The sequence below is a fragment of the Cajanus cajan genome, chromosome 2 (genome assembly GCF_000230855.2).
Source record: "Cajanus cajan strain Asha chromosome 2, NIPB_CcT2T_4, whole genome shotgun sequence".
Lineage (NCBI taxonomy): Eukaryota > Viridiplantae > Streptophyta > Magnoliopsida > Fabales > Fabaceae > Cajanus > Cajanus cajan.
The window spans coordinates 81,573,703-81,591,746 of NC_138518.1; the positions used below are offsets into that span (position 1 = coordinate 81,573,703).

The window sequence follows — 18,044 nt, forward strand, 5'->3', positions numbered from 1 at the left end:
TTTTACTTCTCTATCAAATATAAAGTGATACAATTTTGTCATGATTCTATGTCTAAACTAGAAATCGAACTTTAATCTTTGATTAAGCAGCATAACTGAAACACTTGTCTTAATAAATATTTTACACCAAAGAAACTAAACCCAAAAATCATGAGTAATTTAATTTTTTTTATATGATCATTCAATTCTTTTCTTACTAAAATATGCGATGGAGAAAGTATATAAAACCGGAGCAGGAGGTATTGCATAATATCTTCCCCTACGTTATACACGAGACTAATGTGGAAAAATGTACTACACAAGTTATGTTTTCAAGAATTCTTAAGGTCATTGTCGTTCTGAAAAAAAAAAAGTTATGAAGCCGAAGTTCACACTGGTCCAACACAAAATCCCAACAACAATACAACAACAATAATTATTAACTCCAGAACCCGAAGAACCAAAACGATCCAAAAAATTTAATCCTACCTGCAGTGCCTTCAGACACACCAGCACCTTGCCCCCATTTCCATGTCATCATATAGATTAATCCAATTTTTCCTTTTAAGAAATAAGTTATCAATAAAATTAGTAAAATTTTCATATTAACAACATACTTATAAAATAAAACGATTATTATACCTTGGTTCGGAAAGTGTTTACATTAGGAGAGTCATGAAAAGGTGAGAGATGATGAGAGAAGTATCCAATTCCTATTGGTATTGGTAGCCAAGGGTTGTGATGAGTCTTTAAAAAGCTGCAAGACAAGGATGTGTGTTTCTTTTTGGCATCTGGAAATGGAATCTCACTCCTCAGATAGATGCTGATACCTTCCAACACCTAAGTGACATAACAATGCACTTTCCTTGGATTTTGAGACCTTCAATATCTTACATGCTCACCAACCAACACACTGCATGCAAAATCCTGCTTATTTATTTTTGAATCTTCCTTTTTGATACATTGATGCCAATGAGATCTACATGCTTCAACATTTGGGTGAATCGTTCTTCATTTTTTTGTTGTTGAATCAAATCATGAACAAGTCTACTTGAGAGGAATGATTTTAAAATTAAACAACTCCATCGTGAAAATAGATAAAAAAGAGAAGGTTAAATATAATTTTATTCTTTACAAATGGAGTAGTATTTATTTTTAACTCTTTTATCCTTTATTTATGGAAATGTATGCCATATGTAATCTTTATTTCTATAAATAATGGGATCAAAAGAAAATTATTTTTGGTAAAAGGAAAATACTACACGAGTACATATAATACATTTTCATAATGAAAAATGAAAAAGGACTATTTATATTTTACACTCTAAACATAAACACTACTTTATTTGAAGGTTTAAAAACATTTACTCCCATAAAAATAGGTGAAAAGATTTTAGTTTAGATCATGTAAAAGAATAAAGTGATTAAGAAGATAAATTTTACTGCAAATAGTTAATTAAGTGTGAAAATTAATGAGGTGTTAAGCATATTAATAATAAAAAATGGTAAAGCGAAAATAATATTTCAAATAACTCAATAAAAATAATCTAAATGTAATTTTTGTATTTATGATTAAAATGACTTAATTTCAATAATAAAAAAATACTACTAAAAAATAAAGGCACGGTTACTAAACGGGGAACAATTCAAATTTGGGGGAAAAAATAAATAATGATATATAATCATTTCATCATGCATTGCATGATAACATGGGATGATGCATGGTATGTTTGGGACATACTGATGCATGAGTATAGCATACAATGGTATAATGATGCTTAACAACACGCGCAGGTGGTATTATAAGGTTTAACTATAAATGCGGCTGAAGATCCAGTGGGGCCCACTCTCAGTACAAGATCTTCAAATATTAAATTTAATTAACTTTTTGTGACAGCTAATGCAAATACTGCAGAAAGTGTTAGAGCCATAGGGTGAAAATGGGCTTTGGAGGGAAGTAATAAATGAATACGACCCTTTCGTTTGTTTGAAAACATTTGGTTGCTAAATACTTGTCCTTAGTTTCTAGAACTTTGGTTAGAAAAATGAAAAATCAAGAAAAAAATATGTTCTATTCAAATGACAATAGAGTTTTATAATTGTATTATTCCCATTAACCAAATAAAATTAATGTTGAAGGTCAAATTTTTTGAAATGTGTAACACTGTAATTTTATAGTCTTATTATTTGATTTAGCAATTGTTGTTGAAAGTTTTGAGATTAAAAAATTTAAAAAACATGTTGATCTTTGAAGAATTTGACTAAAAATAAGTAGAGATAGTTCAAAAAAGGTATAGAAGAAAAAGTTTCTTTTCCGAAAGAAAGACTCAAACTTTAGAGAAAGCTAGGGGGAGGGGGTTTGCTCTTGTCTTTCTTTTTCCTTCCTTTTTTACATTTTTCATTATGAACCTTTTCTTTTTTTACCATTTTCACAGTTGATTATAAGAGGTGACGAGGAAGTTTGAGCTTCGGGGTAAAAAATCTTGAGTTGATAGTGTGTGAAGTGACTTATTCTTTTTTTTCTCCTTTTCTTACGGACTTTTCTAAGAAAGTACGGGAAGTAATGATTTCGAATTTATGGTACATTATGTAATTGTGATGATTGAAATGAGTTATTTATTTCCGTTGATTGTGTTGAGGATGAAGTTGAAAGGGGTTTTCCATGGGTTTTGAGTGTTCATGGAGGTGCATGATTGATTGTTGATCAATTTCAGTTGCATGTTGTTTTTTATGATGAGTTTGTGTTGTATGTGTTGTATAGATGTTGTTTTAGGTGTTACATGTTGTGGAAACTTTTTAATTTTTAGGTATTGTGTGAAATTCAATTTTGCACAAGTGTAGAATTTGATATCGTGTCGAACGTACTTTCAAGGCGTCGAGCGTGATTTTAAAGGAGAGGTATCTGTCTCACTCACACTAGGCATAAGATTAGTGACACTAGGCGTGAGAAGAGAGACTCGTCTCTACCTTAGTCGACGTTAGGCTCTAAGGTGTGGCCTCAAGAGAACTTTCTAATTCTGATGTATATAATTTAATCTTCTGTTACGTAGTACTTGTATCAATGCAGTGATTTGTCAGAATGTTACAAAATGTATTTTTATTTTAAGTAATCAGTATTATTACAAAATATTTATTAATTCTACCAGTAACTAATCTCTGTTAAAAAATTTAATTGATTATTTTTAATGAGATATTTTTTATCACATTTTTTCATGTATAATTTTTTTTTATAGAAAAACTTAACCTAAAGAAATTAAGTTTAATACTATTTGAAGTAACAATTTTTAAATAACAAAAATGCGATCTAAGAACACAAATGATTATTAATTTTTGGTTATTATAATATAATGTGCAAATTATTGTAAATTTTTTTATATCTAATTTAATTGTGATAGATAAAAAAAAATGATGGAGTTTGAACTCCAGCAACAACTCAATGGTGATAAAAAAGCAACAAGTTTCACCATCTAAATAAAATAAAAGAAAAAAGGTTCTAAACAGACAAAGCATGAATGAGAGATTGGGTTTGCCTAACTGTGTCTTGTCTAGTGGTGTGTAAACTTTAGTACCAAAACGGTATGACCCATCACCCATGCAAGCTCTGTGTAATTATTAAAATAAGGTAAAATCATGAATTTTTGAGTGCATTGGATATGCTCAGAATTTGACAGTTTTGACTAAATAAATAAATAAGAGTAATGATATGTACGGAAAGAAATTTACACATTTAGTGTACCAATGCTCTTCTATGGTCAGAATTAGAATTTTATATTAATAATATGCATTAATATTTAATAAAATTCTAATTTTAATTAAGAATAACATTAACAACACTTATAATACTGTATATATATATATTTTGTTTTATCTTTTTTATTAATAATAATCCATTTTTAGTTTTTTTACTTATAAAAAATTTGACAATAACAACCAAGTAACAATTTTACCTCAAAATAATACAGACAATATGAAGTTAAAAATAACTATTTATTATTTTATTTTTATTATAAAAAACTAATTATTCCTCACAATAAAATCAATCCAAACATATTATCCAAAATTAGGCAAAAGCAAACTAGTTTTACACATATGTTCCTATTATGAAGTTTTTAAATTGAATAGTTTAAAAACTAAAAATCAAACATACACTAGAATACCTCGTGTCGTTTGTTTGAATTTGGACGATAATTTATCGGCGAGAGTAAATTGTAAGAATAGAACAAAGAGTTATCTTGTCGTATGTTACAATTATTGACAATATCTAAATTTAAAGTATTATATTATTATATCTTAATAGAAACTCAAAACCTCATTCATTGTTCACTATCTTTAACACTCATCCATACTAAAACTGGGTTCACATTCATAGTCCCTTTAAACAAAACTGTAATATTTTAAATAAATAAAAAATATAGACAGTGTAGTTTTAAATTCTGTAAAAATAGGAGTATAATTTAATCATAATTTTAATAACAAAAGCCAGTGGCAGTGGGTTCACATTACATTACTTGTCTGCAAAGAAAGACAGACAAGTGACCGTGTTGACTCAAAATTTGATCTTATTGGAGACTTGAAATAGAAAGAGAAGTGATAAATAGGCAAAAAGTTAGTGATGAAACATTCCTTCCAAGACCTCACTCATTCTCATTGTATTGATTTCTGTTGAAACCAATGCACACTTCCTTCACAAACAAGTAAAACACAATCATCACAATAACAATGCAATCCTCCTGTGCTGGATCCATCCCTTGTCAAAATCACTCTCAAAAGTACAAACAAGAACCCCCATTCAACACATTCATTACACCTACATATCAAGCTTACAATTCAATGAATTTCATTACATCTCTTCCATAATTTCACAATATTTTCGGCTTGTATTTTTCTAGTACATCTGCATAATTTCCTAATCGTTGAATAGAAAATATTATAAAGAAAGGTTTGGACAAATTCAGCCACTTAATGTTGGTACAACATATGGTATGACTCTACAACAAACAGTGAAAAAATATATGAAGACAAGACACAAATCCATGTAGGAATTAGATGCAACGTGTAATAGCTTACAGAGTGCTAATTTCCTTAATTATCAAGGAAAGAAAGAAAATGATTGAATATAAATAAATCCTTTAACTCGTTTCTTTTGTATTTTCTACATGCACGTTTCTACGTACAAATTGAATCCGTTTATCTATCTCTTGTCATTTGATGAAGGGATATAGACTTCCAAAAAAAAATCTCAAACTTTATCTAGTGATTCTTATCGAAGAGTCACATCTCAAATATAACTCTTAGAAAGACAACTTTTTTAATTTTGAGAATATCTCACGTGAGCAATTTAATTCGTGAATCTATTTTTATACTTCTTTTTGCATCATACTTTGTGTCTAAATAAAAACCTTATTTTAAGACATTAATCACAATGCCATGGAATTGAATTAAAAACCAAAGACAAAGATATAAACGCGAGATTTAAAAATTTAAAGACCAACTAGTCTAGATAAATAAAATACAAAAACCAAACTGGTAGTTAAGGATGATAATTTTTTTGGATTAAGCAGGTTATAATTTAACAAGGAGTTTGTAAAAGCATAAAGCAAGGCTAATGGCACACAACCATGCGTTCTGAAATGCAGACATTAGTTACATTCGTCAGTGTGACAATATCTTAGTAAAGTACTAAACATAAATTAATAGATATAATAAGCATCTCAATGATGGTCTCCCCCATCAGACAAAAGACCAGTTCATGAACACGAAGGCCAAGCAGTGATTGGAATCATCATCATCCATAACTTTCCATGCAATGGCTTGTTCATAGGACACTGGTCGATTCATACTAGATACACATATTCCCGCTGGCAGATATGCAAACCCCTGAAATGAAAAAGGACAAATAAGACAAGTAATTAAGTACTAATTATAGTTAAGACTAAAGAAAGTACTCGGCTCATTTTGATAAGCCTCTCTTGTAGCACTTCTAAGAAATAAAAGTAGGAAGAAAAATCAAAATAAATTTCTCTACAAGTTAAAATTGGGTAATGAACAAATTAAAAATAAGATTTTATAAAAGTCAATATGAGAAATTTTTTACTAATTATCTTATGCATAAGCTAAAGCTAATTTTAGCATATCAAGAGACGTGTGCTTATGAACAAAACTTACAAGCCATAAGAGACGTGTGAAATTACTAATTACTAGTCAATCACCTGTTGCATTATCTTGGAGAACTCAATGCAGAGGACCTTTCTGCCAGCTTCATCAAGAACTTTATCAAGCACTATGTCTTGAAGAGCAACAAGAGTGGTTTCAAGCATGTCAAGTCCAGCTTGGTTTGCAAAGGTGAACACTGGAGATGCCTGCATAGTGAATAAAACTACTTAATAGAATTTATCGGGTAAAAGACAAGTTTTTGCAGAAGAAAATAGAGGCAGCAAGTGATTACATTTGTTTTTATAGAACAGCACAATATTGCATCTGAATGGTGCCAAAGTTGCTTCAAAATTGCATCACCAGATGTGGACTCAACTCTAAAAAGCTCTGTGCAGGTGTGGAGCCTGAAAGAACAGTCATTACTATATCAAACCACACAGGAAATAAGATGGTAAAATTTCTCTACCACACAGTCAATTGAGTTTAAATTCCAGCAATTTGTGTCTAAAACTGACCCTTTTTCATAACCAAGTTATCTATACACTATCACATTTATAGGCACTTAAACTAGCCTTGAAAACTTCTCGAGAGAAAAAAAATCAAATGCTTAAGTACACTACATTAACCATAGCAAAAATAAACTTTCAGACAAGATTAATAGAAGAAAACAAACCTGTAGCTTCTGCAGATCCATCTTGCCAAGGTAAGAGCCTCTGGAGGACCAGGAATTGACTTTGGCCCCGACTGGGCACCGAGTCGGGAGGGAGCAATTGCCATGGCAACCCTCTGAACAGATCGCACAACATTGCGTACATATTGGCGAGCCATAACAGCCACATTGTCCCGCAAATGGTTCTCAAAGGTAAATTGGAATGCAATTGTAAGAACCGACCTAAGGTTGTAGTCATTCAAATCACTTTCACCAGCCGGACGGACATTACTGGATCCTATTTCCATTGTTGATGCCAAGTCCAATGTCCTAGTTGATGCCAGACCATCCTGAAATCAAAATATACAAAAACAAGGAATCTGTCAGTCAAAACATGCTGATATGCAGTAAGCATTTGTAAGAAAGGCTTGGTTTTAGCTAAAAGCCCAAATCACTTTGCAGAAATAAATGCAAACTAAGAAATCAAGATAGATGCTTATACTGTTGGTCAATTGGACAGTCTACATATAAATTGCATGAAGGAAGCATCAAGACAAGACATTTTTAATTTTCACTACCTGAATGGTTCATTCTAATTATAGAAAAAATAAATTAGTGAAATGGAGATGAAACATTAAAAAAAAAAAAAACCAATCTAACAAAATAACTTCATGACCAAGCCCATCCCAAAACTATCAGGTTACTGAGGAATGTCACCGAACTGTTTTAGGATCCAATGGTATGATGCGGAAACCAGAAGGCAACAAGAGAGCATCATCTGCAAATGATTCATCAATAGGTGCAAACACAAGCTGTGCACATGCTCCAATTGCGTTTTCATCAACTCCACTACACAGCTGCCAAATCAAATTGCACAAGATAAATAAGAATAAGAATCATTCACAGACACAGTAACAAGTTCCAACTTAAATAAGAAAAGCAGATAAACCACCCAAATACACAAAAAATGACTTTACCTGAAGTAGATACATATCACATGCCAAAGCTACATCATCAGGGGGGAATGCATGACCCTCGATACGAACTACCTCCAAGAACTGCAACATTGCAGTTGGGGGCGGAGGGTTGTAAATGAGCATATAAATACGAAATTTAAAATGAAGTTCATCAACCAATCATAGAAAAGGATTAATACCTCCTCATGCTCAATAGTATGAGCAAGTGGTAAAATGACCTGACTGCTTGGGAAGCCACTAGGTCTAGCACAAGGAACTGCATAAGGACTAGCTTTAAGACATGCAGAAGAGTAAGCATCAACCCCATAATCAGCCCACTCGGATCGATGCTCCCTCAAAAAACGAACAAGCAAAGCAGGTGGAACATTCTGCAGACCACCGTTTTATAATCATGTATAGTGAAGATAAATACTCAAAAAACCCAGAAGATTCTAGCACATTGGGAAATGGGAGCACAAAGAGGAAGAGTTCTTGGAATTGCTTGCTATTAATTATACTTGACTTAATTTAGACCAAAATGATAATTTCCTCATAGATTGATCTTAAGAAGTACCTGCAGCAGCATTGATGCCTTGGCACACAAAACCCCGCCTCCAAATGCTGGAAGCATTGATGCATTGTAGTGGGAACCAAAAAACTTGTTGGGAGATGAGTTTATGGCTATGGTCACATCTTCCACCCCATCATTACCCATCAGTGACCAACCATCATCCGAAAACCCATTCACAGCATCATTGAACCCTCTGGATCAAATTTTAACAAAGTATGAGTCAGCAAGGATTGATGAAGACGAAGTGATTAATCAAATCCCTGACTATGCAATGATCGAGGACACCAAATAAGATGCGGCTTACCTGCAAAGTCTTTGACTAAATGTCCTCAAGACAGCAGGCTGACGACCCCCGCCATAATGAACTTCTCCACTTGATTCATGTGCAATCTGTCTTACATGTCGCAAGGCCTGTACCATACATTTTGAAATTTTACATCACAAATTTTGACATGGTCAAACATATAACCCAGTGTTACTTGTAAGAAATCTCACAGCAGTAGTCAATTTCTGAGCCAAGAATTTTGATGATTCATAGAGGGGCCTCAATACTTCAGGAACACTCCAAACCTACATCAATAGCAAAGCTAAATATACTTAGGAGGATGAATTCAAAGTTATGGAAATCTTGAAAATGATTTGAATTGCATCATCTTCCTTACATCTAAATCAACGTGATCAACAATGTGAATAATAGATCCACCACCCTCGCAGGATCTAATTAGATAGCCACTAGGAAGCATTTCAGCTCTTACTAAGTTTGAAGCAGGAGGCCCTGTGGGTCCACCAGTTGAAGAAGTCAAGGACCTCTCACAAATCTGCATGGCAAATACCAGATAAACAGTCATTTTGTCAAGACAAACCCTTACTATGAAAGAAGCCGCATCCTAAATCAAGAAAAACACAACAATCAAGATTCAGCTCTATACCACAAGACTTCCATCTTCCAAACTTGTAGTGTATCTCAGAGTCCAGAAGTCTCTTGCTGCTGCCAATGTTGTTGGTGCATATGTCTGATAAAAGTCAAATTTTAATATCATCAAACCAACAGAGGAAATAATTAAAAAGTAATTTAAATTACGGTTCAACCCTTTGTGTATAAAATAATTATTATACCTGCATGTACATGAGCTCTATTGTGCCCCCATTCCCCGTCGGGACCACACTCAATACATTGAGGCATCGACAATCACGATACCATGATGGACGGTCTTTGAGAATCTCGGCAACCTGAGATGATTTTGAATGAAATCAGTTCAATAAAACAAGATTTCATTGTTCAACAAAGAGACTACTTCTGCAATAAATAAGCATCATTAAAACTAAATACCTTTGAGGGCTCCAGGCTCACAAGGCCACAGGCTCTTGCAGCTACCCCACTACAGTTGCGGGAAACAGCAACGATTCCAATAGAATCCGGACCAGGCTACATAAGACAAAAAAAAGATAGGCAAAATATAATTTCACAAATATATAGTTAATGCAAGCAATGACCATGAAGGGCTATTGAAAAGGTCATACCTTCATCCCAATCATTTGGACCCAGTTGACAGCAGTTCCAGTAGCTTTGGAAAGGAACTCCGCCAGGGTCTCCTGAGCAATTGCAAGAAGACTGCCAGAATAAAGAATTAGGGTCTCAACTCTCATGACATGGGTGATTTTCTTTTTCTTGATCAGTAAGAATTACAACAACAATATATTTCCCCAACCCATTACCACTAGGCTGACTCAAGTGGTTACATGACATTGGTGAATGAATGTATTAGACAATTTGTTTGCATAAATGCAGTTACTTACCCAGCTGGGTTGTTAGCATCCCACTGGGGATGCTGAGTTTTTGGGTTTTTCTGTTGGTGCTGACCACTCAATACCACAGACTCACAGCTATTGTCAGTAGTAGTAGCAGATGCCTGGTAAGAAACCACCAAATGAGATTTCCTCAATGACGATATATACTTGTATGCATAGAATTGTGCACCAATGAACATTCAAAATGACAATTGAGATGAGCAATCACCCAAAGTTAAGTTACTTACAGTATGTATTTGTTGTTTCATGTATCCATTGTCATAAACCAACTGCGAGACCTGCTTCTGCAGACGGTCATTCTCTTCCATTAACAACTTGTTCATTGCAGTCAGCTTTCTATTCACTGTCTGCAGGCGAGAGGCTTCCTTCCGCTGCTTTTCGCGACATCTACAGAAGAAAATTGGCAGAGTGAAAGGCGTGTGTAGATCATCTTTCCCATACAATTTACCACAACATTGTATTATAGTCATTGTTCATTTCACTCTTTTTGAGTTTCTCAATTTACTTATGGACAAGCCACTTGCACCATGCACTCACAAGTCCTCAAATCAAAGACAAGTGAATATTCTTATCAAGAGCTATTAACTATATTAAAATACCTAAAATCAAACCAAAACAAAATTTTGTTTGACAACCCTAAACCCAGATAAAAGGTTGTAACTTGTGAGCATGATATACTACGTGCATGTTTGGTTTACCCTAAACAATCTACAAGACCACGTTGAACAGAAAAGACAGCCTACATACGGGTTTGCATCAATGCATGCAAACGGGCTTGCAAACACACCTTATATGTAGTTTGATTTGATTAAAAAAAAAAATATTAATGCGGAGACAATGTGCGAAAATTAGTTCGAAGTTGGAAAAAAGTTAAGTGTAGAACAAATCATAAATTTCTCTCTTCCAAAATTCAAAGAGATAAAATACTAGTTAATGAAAAAAAATTCTTAAAAAGGAAAAAAGAAAAAGAAAAAGGTTAGAGGCGAAAACTAATTAGTCTAGAGGAAAAAGTCATCTAAGTCAGCTGTCATTATCCTTCGTCTTATGCATGACCAATCCCAAAACAAAAGGCAAATGAATTTATTAACATTTATGTTAAAGCATCTTCCACATAAACATCATAAAATGGCCTAAAATCCAAATGATGAAGGTCAGAAGAAAACAGATGAGAAAATATCATCAACAAAAATGAGCTAGCTGTCATTATCTCCCATTTAATCAACTCAAGAAAAGAAACTCCTTTTATGAGGGAAAAAAATTAAAAACAATCGATCTTAACAACGATATCTAAAAGGGAAATGATGAAATGAAGTAACTTTCCCAGTAGATCTTTCTTTCAAAAGGGATGATAAACTTTTTTCCTCTCTAGCAAGTTAAAAAATCTTTCTCTATATTTGCAAAAAAAAAAAAAAAAAAAAGAGCAAAAATTAAAACACCCCTTTTCCAAGTTAGTAAAGGAAGAAGAAAAGATGCTCAAAAACACCCTTTGAGCATTCCCAGCAAATGCAAAAAAGGAACCAAGTGAATAAAGGAAGAATGTCAAGCACAGAACTAACACAAAAACACAAACTTTGATGAGGTGGTAGTGTTGAAACCAAACAATGCAATGCATCTTAGGCTCTCTTATCTACCTTCTATTCTGGAACCAAACTTTGATCTGCTTTGGTTCTATGTTAGCAAGGATAGGGCACTCCCTAATGAGTTGTTGCCTTCTGGAAGAGCTAGGCTTGGGACATTCAGCATACACCCTCTCCAAAGCCTCCACCTGTTCAGGTGTGTACCTCACATACTTGCCACAATCCATGTGCATGTGCTTGTTGGATGCTGAATCTCTCTGCATACAAAGTGCCATAACAACAAACAAAACCAAACAAAACGCTTTTTTGGGGTTCAGAAAAGCAATTGCTTTTTTGAGTCCTCTTCTTCCTTGCCCTCTTCCCCAACAGAGCCTCCACACTCCTTCATCACAAGATGCTCAATGCAATGTGATTCCCCCCAAAATCAAAACTTGGAACACGGTTTAAAGAGAAAGGGTGGGTGCCCTTTATTTATGTTGTTGCACACACACACACTAACACACAATTCTCGAGACAGAAAGAGATGGAACAAAGAAAGAGGTTTTGTGTGGAACAGTGGTGAATGCAAACACGGAAAAACAAACAGGCACTACAAAATGAAAGGCATGGTAGGAACAGTGGTGGCTACTTAAATTCACTTGGATTTTCTGCAAAACCACTCTCTTTTTCTCTCTTTGGTACTGTGTGATGCCAAGATGAAAAGCAACAAATTTTATTAAAGAGAGAGAAAGAGAAGAATGGGAAATGAAAGGACATAGCCATGGAGCTTATTTTTAGGCCCAGCCAACAAAAGCAGAGCAAATTACAAAAACACATTTTTTAATATTTTTTTTACTAATGATGACACGTTTAAATTATAATTTGCTAATTTATATTTATAGGTTAAAAGTAACATTTTTAATTATGATACTGATAATAATAAAAGTATATAAAGTGAATATATTTTTTAATACTTAACATTTTCAATTCTTGATAATTTGATTAAAAAATACCTATCATTTGTGTTCATCTTATAAATTTAACATGTCTTTCTTTCCTTTATTTTGAGAAAAAAAAATCTTTTGAAAAATATATACGATGGTTGTACTTTACATGATCGTATTATTTGTCACTTATGTTTAGATAAAGATTTCATTTGTTAATAACATATATATTTGAAGATGTTAATTCTGATGTTATGGATACGATATTTATTAATTTATGGTTAAATTATTAAGCACACCTATAAACTATTCGAATTTTTTTAAATAGGACTTCAAATTAACAATTCTTTTAATTGTCTTAAAATAAAAAAAGTAGGCTTGTCAACTCTTATCAACACTACACTTGAGCGACAGTAGCTTGTATTAAATTATTTGCTGAATGCATTTACAAATAATAATAAAAAATAAAAATAAAATTAAAAACAGAATGCATTTAGATATACAGTTAATCCGTTGGATAACATAATTATTTTATGTGGAAAGCATAGACAGGTTTAGAAACATGTTAAAAGGGCTCAAGTTTTTTCTAAAATAAATATATTGATGGATAACATAAGTTGATGAGGTGAATGTTGATGTGTTGTGATGCATGCATCCATGTATGTGAATGTGATGTGCATTGATGAGAGAGAGAGGCATGAAGGGAGATAGGAGACAAGAGGATATGGACAAACATTTGGTTGCAGCTTTCAAACACACCATCTCATCTCATCTCATCGCAGTTAAGGGATCAAATACCGTAGATGCCAGTACAAGGTACACCACCTCCCAACATCAATCTACACTACATCTTAAACTTAGGGATTAAATTATTATTCTCTACGATATTTATTAAAAATACTGTCATCTTTATTTGAAATTTTGTTAGGTGCCAACCCCCACATAATTTGTTAAACTTTTCACCAGAATTTATAGTCTACTTAAAATATTTGGCCTTGATGCTTCACTAAACATTTTTTCCATATTATATTACATTCATTTGTTAATAGAAAATAATAATAATAATGAGGTGGATATCCCTTGAAGTCCATGAGGCTGCGGGGACCAAAGGCTCTTTTCCTTTACAAGACCCTCCCACCAACTTTCTCACTCTAGCTACAATGTCTTTACTTTCATTTTACATCTTTCCTGAATCTCTATGTTCTCAAAGGGATCCATGCATGGTAAGAAATGTTAAATATACATAGAAATTGGATTGAGGCTTTTACTCTCTTTCTCTGTGACTCTACACCTATAATAGTAGTAACTTATTTTGATTAAATTAAAAACCTATGATATCAGTGGCCTAGTATTTTCACCCCTTTCTCTGCCTCATAATCTTCAGAATGTTGTGACTATAATATAATATAACAGGAATAATAATGATCGGATAATGCAAGGTTCATTACACTCAGTATCAATTCATATGTCAACAAAAGGTTATAAATCTAAACTTTTCAAGTCAAAAACATTATTATTACTCCTTGTGAAAAAAAAATGTATTTCATACATATGTGGTTTCTTTCTTTAACACACACAAATTAGTGGAAATGACACGTAATTATTGAGAGTTTTATAAAAAAGATTTTTTTTCATCTTTTATTAATTATTATTATTCAATTCGTATAATTCTTATAAAAAAAAAAGTTAAAATTATCAAAAAATAATATGTACACTAAAATAAGAAATCGTGTTTATATTTAAGTATAGATATCCCAAACATGGTTTTACCGGTACTAAGTTTTGGTAATTGTTACATACTTGAAAATTTGTTGAAGCAGCATTATTGATGATAAGAATAGAATCATAGGATCAATAACAAGGTGGTGTCTTCTTTGATCCAACAAGAAAACAAAAATCACGCAGTTTTGGCAAATTCTAAATGATTGCTGGCTAGATTCACTTGCAGTTCCCTTTTGAATTTTGAGGACCCTAATGTTGGAGGACAATGCATAGCATTCATTTTGAGAGAAAACCCGTGTATTATGTATCGAGTTATGTGATAAAAGAATTGCGTATTACGCACAATTTTTACTTGGAAAACATGGTATTCAATATAGTCGATGAAATTATAGAATTTTTTTAGTTATTTTTGTTAGAGAAACAAAAAAGAGGAGATGAAAATACATGTAAAGAGTTTGAAAAATTAACGAAGATGAAGTAAAAAATGGAGTTTAAAAACTAATGAAAATGAGGTAAAAAAATAAAGAATAATAAAAATGAAGGGTGCAATAATAGAGTTTAAAAATAATGAATGTGAGCGTAAAAAACGGGTTTACGAGGTTTAATAGAACTCAGTTTCATCCTTCAATATTAGGAGTGGGCCGTATTGCCCACTAACAAAGGCTCGATATTTTTTTAATAAATAAATTTGGCAACACTTTTTAAAAAAGTCTATTATATAAAATGATTTTTTTTAGGCCGAACAAATCAAGTTATTTAAGTAAATATAAATAACAATAGTTTGTTAATAATACTATTATTATTTTTAATATATATTAACCATACAATTATTTATATTTTTTTTAATATTAAGCAAGTTGATCGGCATAAGAAATAAAGTCAATAAAAATAAATTTATCTCCTACGTAGAGATATAGCAAAATAAGGTTTTAGTTAAGTTATCATGAAGGTCAGATAAACCTAAATAATATGCTTATGTCATATAAATGAGTCGGACTCAATTGTTATAATGTTTAGCAACCTATTTAAATTTATGTCCCATGTCTTAGTAACTTTAATGTTCATCTATGAGAATATATAATGGTTGTAAGCCTCTTTTGTTCTTCCATTTAAACTTCTTTACCCCTTAAATGTATTTGATAATTGACTCCATTTTTTGGACATCATAAATAAAGTGTTACTCCTTAATTGCACACTTTCATTTTTTTTTTTCATTTATCTTTCTTCCTCTCCCTATTTTTTTAAGGGCGGAATTAGGCTCTATCTTTCTCCTAATAGTCTATGATATTTTTCACATATAATATTTTCTTATTAGTTGATTAACCAATTTATCAATAGACCAGATCTATCTAAAAAAATTTAACAAGAAATAAATTTAAGTATATTATGACAAGTGAAACTTTTAAGGTCCTTAAAAAGATAGTTTATACTATACAACGAACTAAATTCAAACATTAATATTTTGTTTAGGTAAACAGAGAAATATAAAAGAAAGAAATATGATAGAAAAGAAAAAAGAAAGAATGTGTAAAAAAAATGGATAATTTTTTAGAGTGATTAGATTGAAAGAAATAAAAGAGAAGTATATATATATATATATATATATATATATATATATATTTTACCATAGGTTCCACTGCTCTTTTTCTTTCTTCTCTACTTTTCCAAACGGCTAAAAAAAAGAATTCTCTTACTTCTTTGTCAGATACTTCTCTCCTCCCAACCTATCTAAACAAACCATGGCAAAAAAAAACTTTATGTCATACCTATACAAGTTAAGTTTTATTTGATGAAAACTATTTTCACCCGTATTCTTAAGATCTCGACTTTAGCCTCTAGTAAGCTTTAATATCCACACTTTATTTTACCTTTCACCTTTCTTCACACCCAAATGACTTCCGTTAATATAATTAATCAATATTAAAATTTAATTGTTTGACTAAATTTTATACAAAAGATAAACAATGTTAGACACGAGAAATAAACAATCATATCTTGTTTGAAATTGCCTGTGTAATTTATTAATCAAGTTCTCACACGTTTCAAATCTGATGATGCCAGTATTGAACAAAAGTAAATGAGCCATATGTCGAACTCGTTTATAGACTATGCAAGTATATTTGATGACTTGCACCTAGGGGTGGGTAGATGGACCCGGGTCCGCGGACCGGTCCGTAAGCCCGCGGATTTCGCTGATAACGGACTCGTTTTTTTCAAATCCGTATGATTATGTCTAATTTTTGAGCCCGGCCCGTTAAGTCCGCGGACTTGGCGGATTTAATCCGCGGGCTCGCGGGCTAGTCCGCGGATTTCACATTTAACATTTTTAAATATTATGATTTTAATATTAAGTTGTGTATTTAATTTTTTAAAATTATTATGGCATTAAAATTATGTTTAGTTGGTATATATTTGTCATTTGAATGATTTTTATGACATTTTGATGCTTTTATTATTGAAAGTTTGCTATTATTATTTAAGTATTTGTAATTATTTTTATTTTAATATTTTAATATTTAATATTTTAAACCATTTTAACTATTGATAAATTTTAGTATGATAAAATTTAGCTTATAAATAAAAAATATTTTTTTCTTCTAATTTTATGTATTTTTATTTTTAAAAAATTATTTTTTTGAACTATTATTTAGGCCCGCGGACCGGTCCGTTATCCGCGGATTTTGGCGGGCCGGATACGGACTTAAAAAATAAGTCCATTTATTTTACAGACCGGACTTATCCAGCCTGTATAAAACGCGGGTTTTACGGACCAGGCCTTAAACGGGCCGGACTGGTCCGTATACCCACCCCTGTGCACCCTTTCATATATGGAGTTTCTTTGACATCAATCTTTCTAAACTCTTCTACACACAATAAAACGTCACATTATAAGAGAAGAAAATATACTATTTTACAATGGGGTGTCAAGTGAGTATTAAAATAATTGATGTCAGGTTCTCAACGAAAGAAAAATATGATGCTATTTATGTGGGTGCAAGCATCGAGTTGTGGGGCATCTTAGAACAAGCAGGTTCCATCTCTACTTCTCATATGGTCTTTAGTCTTATCTTTAGAGTAATAAAAGACTCGAGAGTTATATATATAAATAAAATAAAATAAAATAAAAAAACTCGAGTGAAAAGAGCTATGTGAATAATTCAGGAAATACTGAGTCTTTCTTGAAACTGATAATCTTGTTAAGATGACAACTCCCTACCATCGCTTCCAGCATTCGTTTCATTTTGATTCGCAGAATATATAATATATAGATAACTCTGAAGCTTCAAATTTAACACTTGCATCCAATACAATAATGTTACTTGAACGAATTCAATTGGTATGGAAACCTCAAATCGCATTTCAGTCCATTTGCAGAACAAAATCATGCTAAAATAAATGGTTAATAGACAAGCATTGTTAATTATCACAAAGAAAAATCTAACTTGTAACATTTTTTATGCACTGCGTGCATTTGAAAATGTCTATAATGGTAAAGATTACGGAACTTGACTATCTATACCTGAGTTTTGACACGCTAGACCCAACTATGATGAGACCCACCTACATTTTACAGGCTCGTCAACTACAGTATCTTTTTTCCCCTTAGATATCAATTAGCTTGATGAGAAGGAAGCATTGCCCAGACATGATTCCAAAATTCACATAAACAGGACTTATAGTAGCAAAGTAGAATAAAATCAGGAA

At 32.3% G+C, this 18,044-nt stretch overlaps 1 protein-coding gene across 1 annotated transcript; it reads right to left on the minus strand.

Annotated features, from left to right (window-relative positions):
• Positions 1-5,505: 5,505 nt before the first annotated feature.
• On the minus strand, positions 5,506-12,452 carry LOC109798963 (homeobox-leucine zipper protein ATHB-14). The gene is made up of 18 exons (XM_020359420.3): positions 11,749-12,452; positions 10,345-10,504; positions 10,106-10,218; positions 9,830-9,920; positions 9,639-9,734; positions 9,425-9,538; positions 9,238-9,321; positions 8,971-9,126; positions 8,804-8,878; positions 8,613-8,719; positions 8,312-8,501; positions 7,938-8,126; positions 7,759-7,839; positions 7,504-7,638; positions 6,806-7,131; positions 6,425-6,536; positions 6,189-6,338; positions 5,506-5,856 (listed from the first exon to the last, which is right to left on the minus strand). Exons 1-18 carry the CDS (start codon positions 11,967-11,969, stop codon positions 5,710-5,712), a joined length of 2,547 nt encoding a protein of 848 aa, XP_020215009.1. The 5' UTR covers positions 11,970-12,452; the 3' UTR covers positions 5,506-5,709.
• Between the last annotated feature and the right edge of the window lie 5,592 nt (positions 12,453-18,044).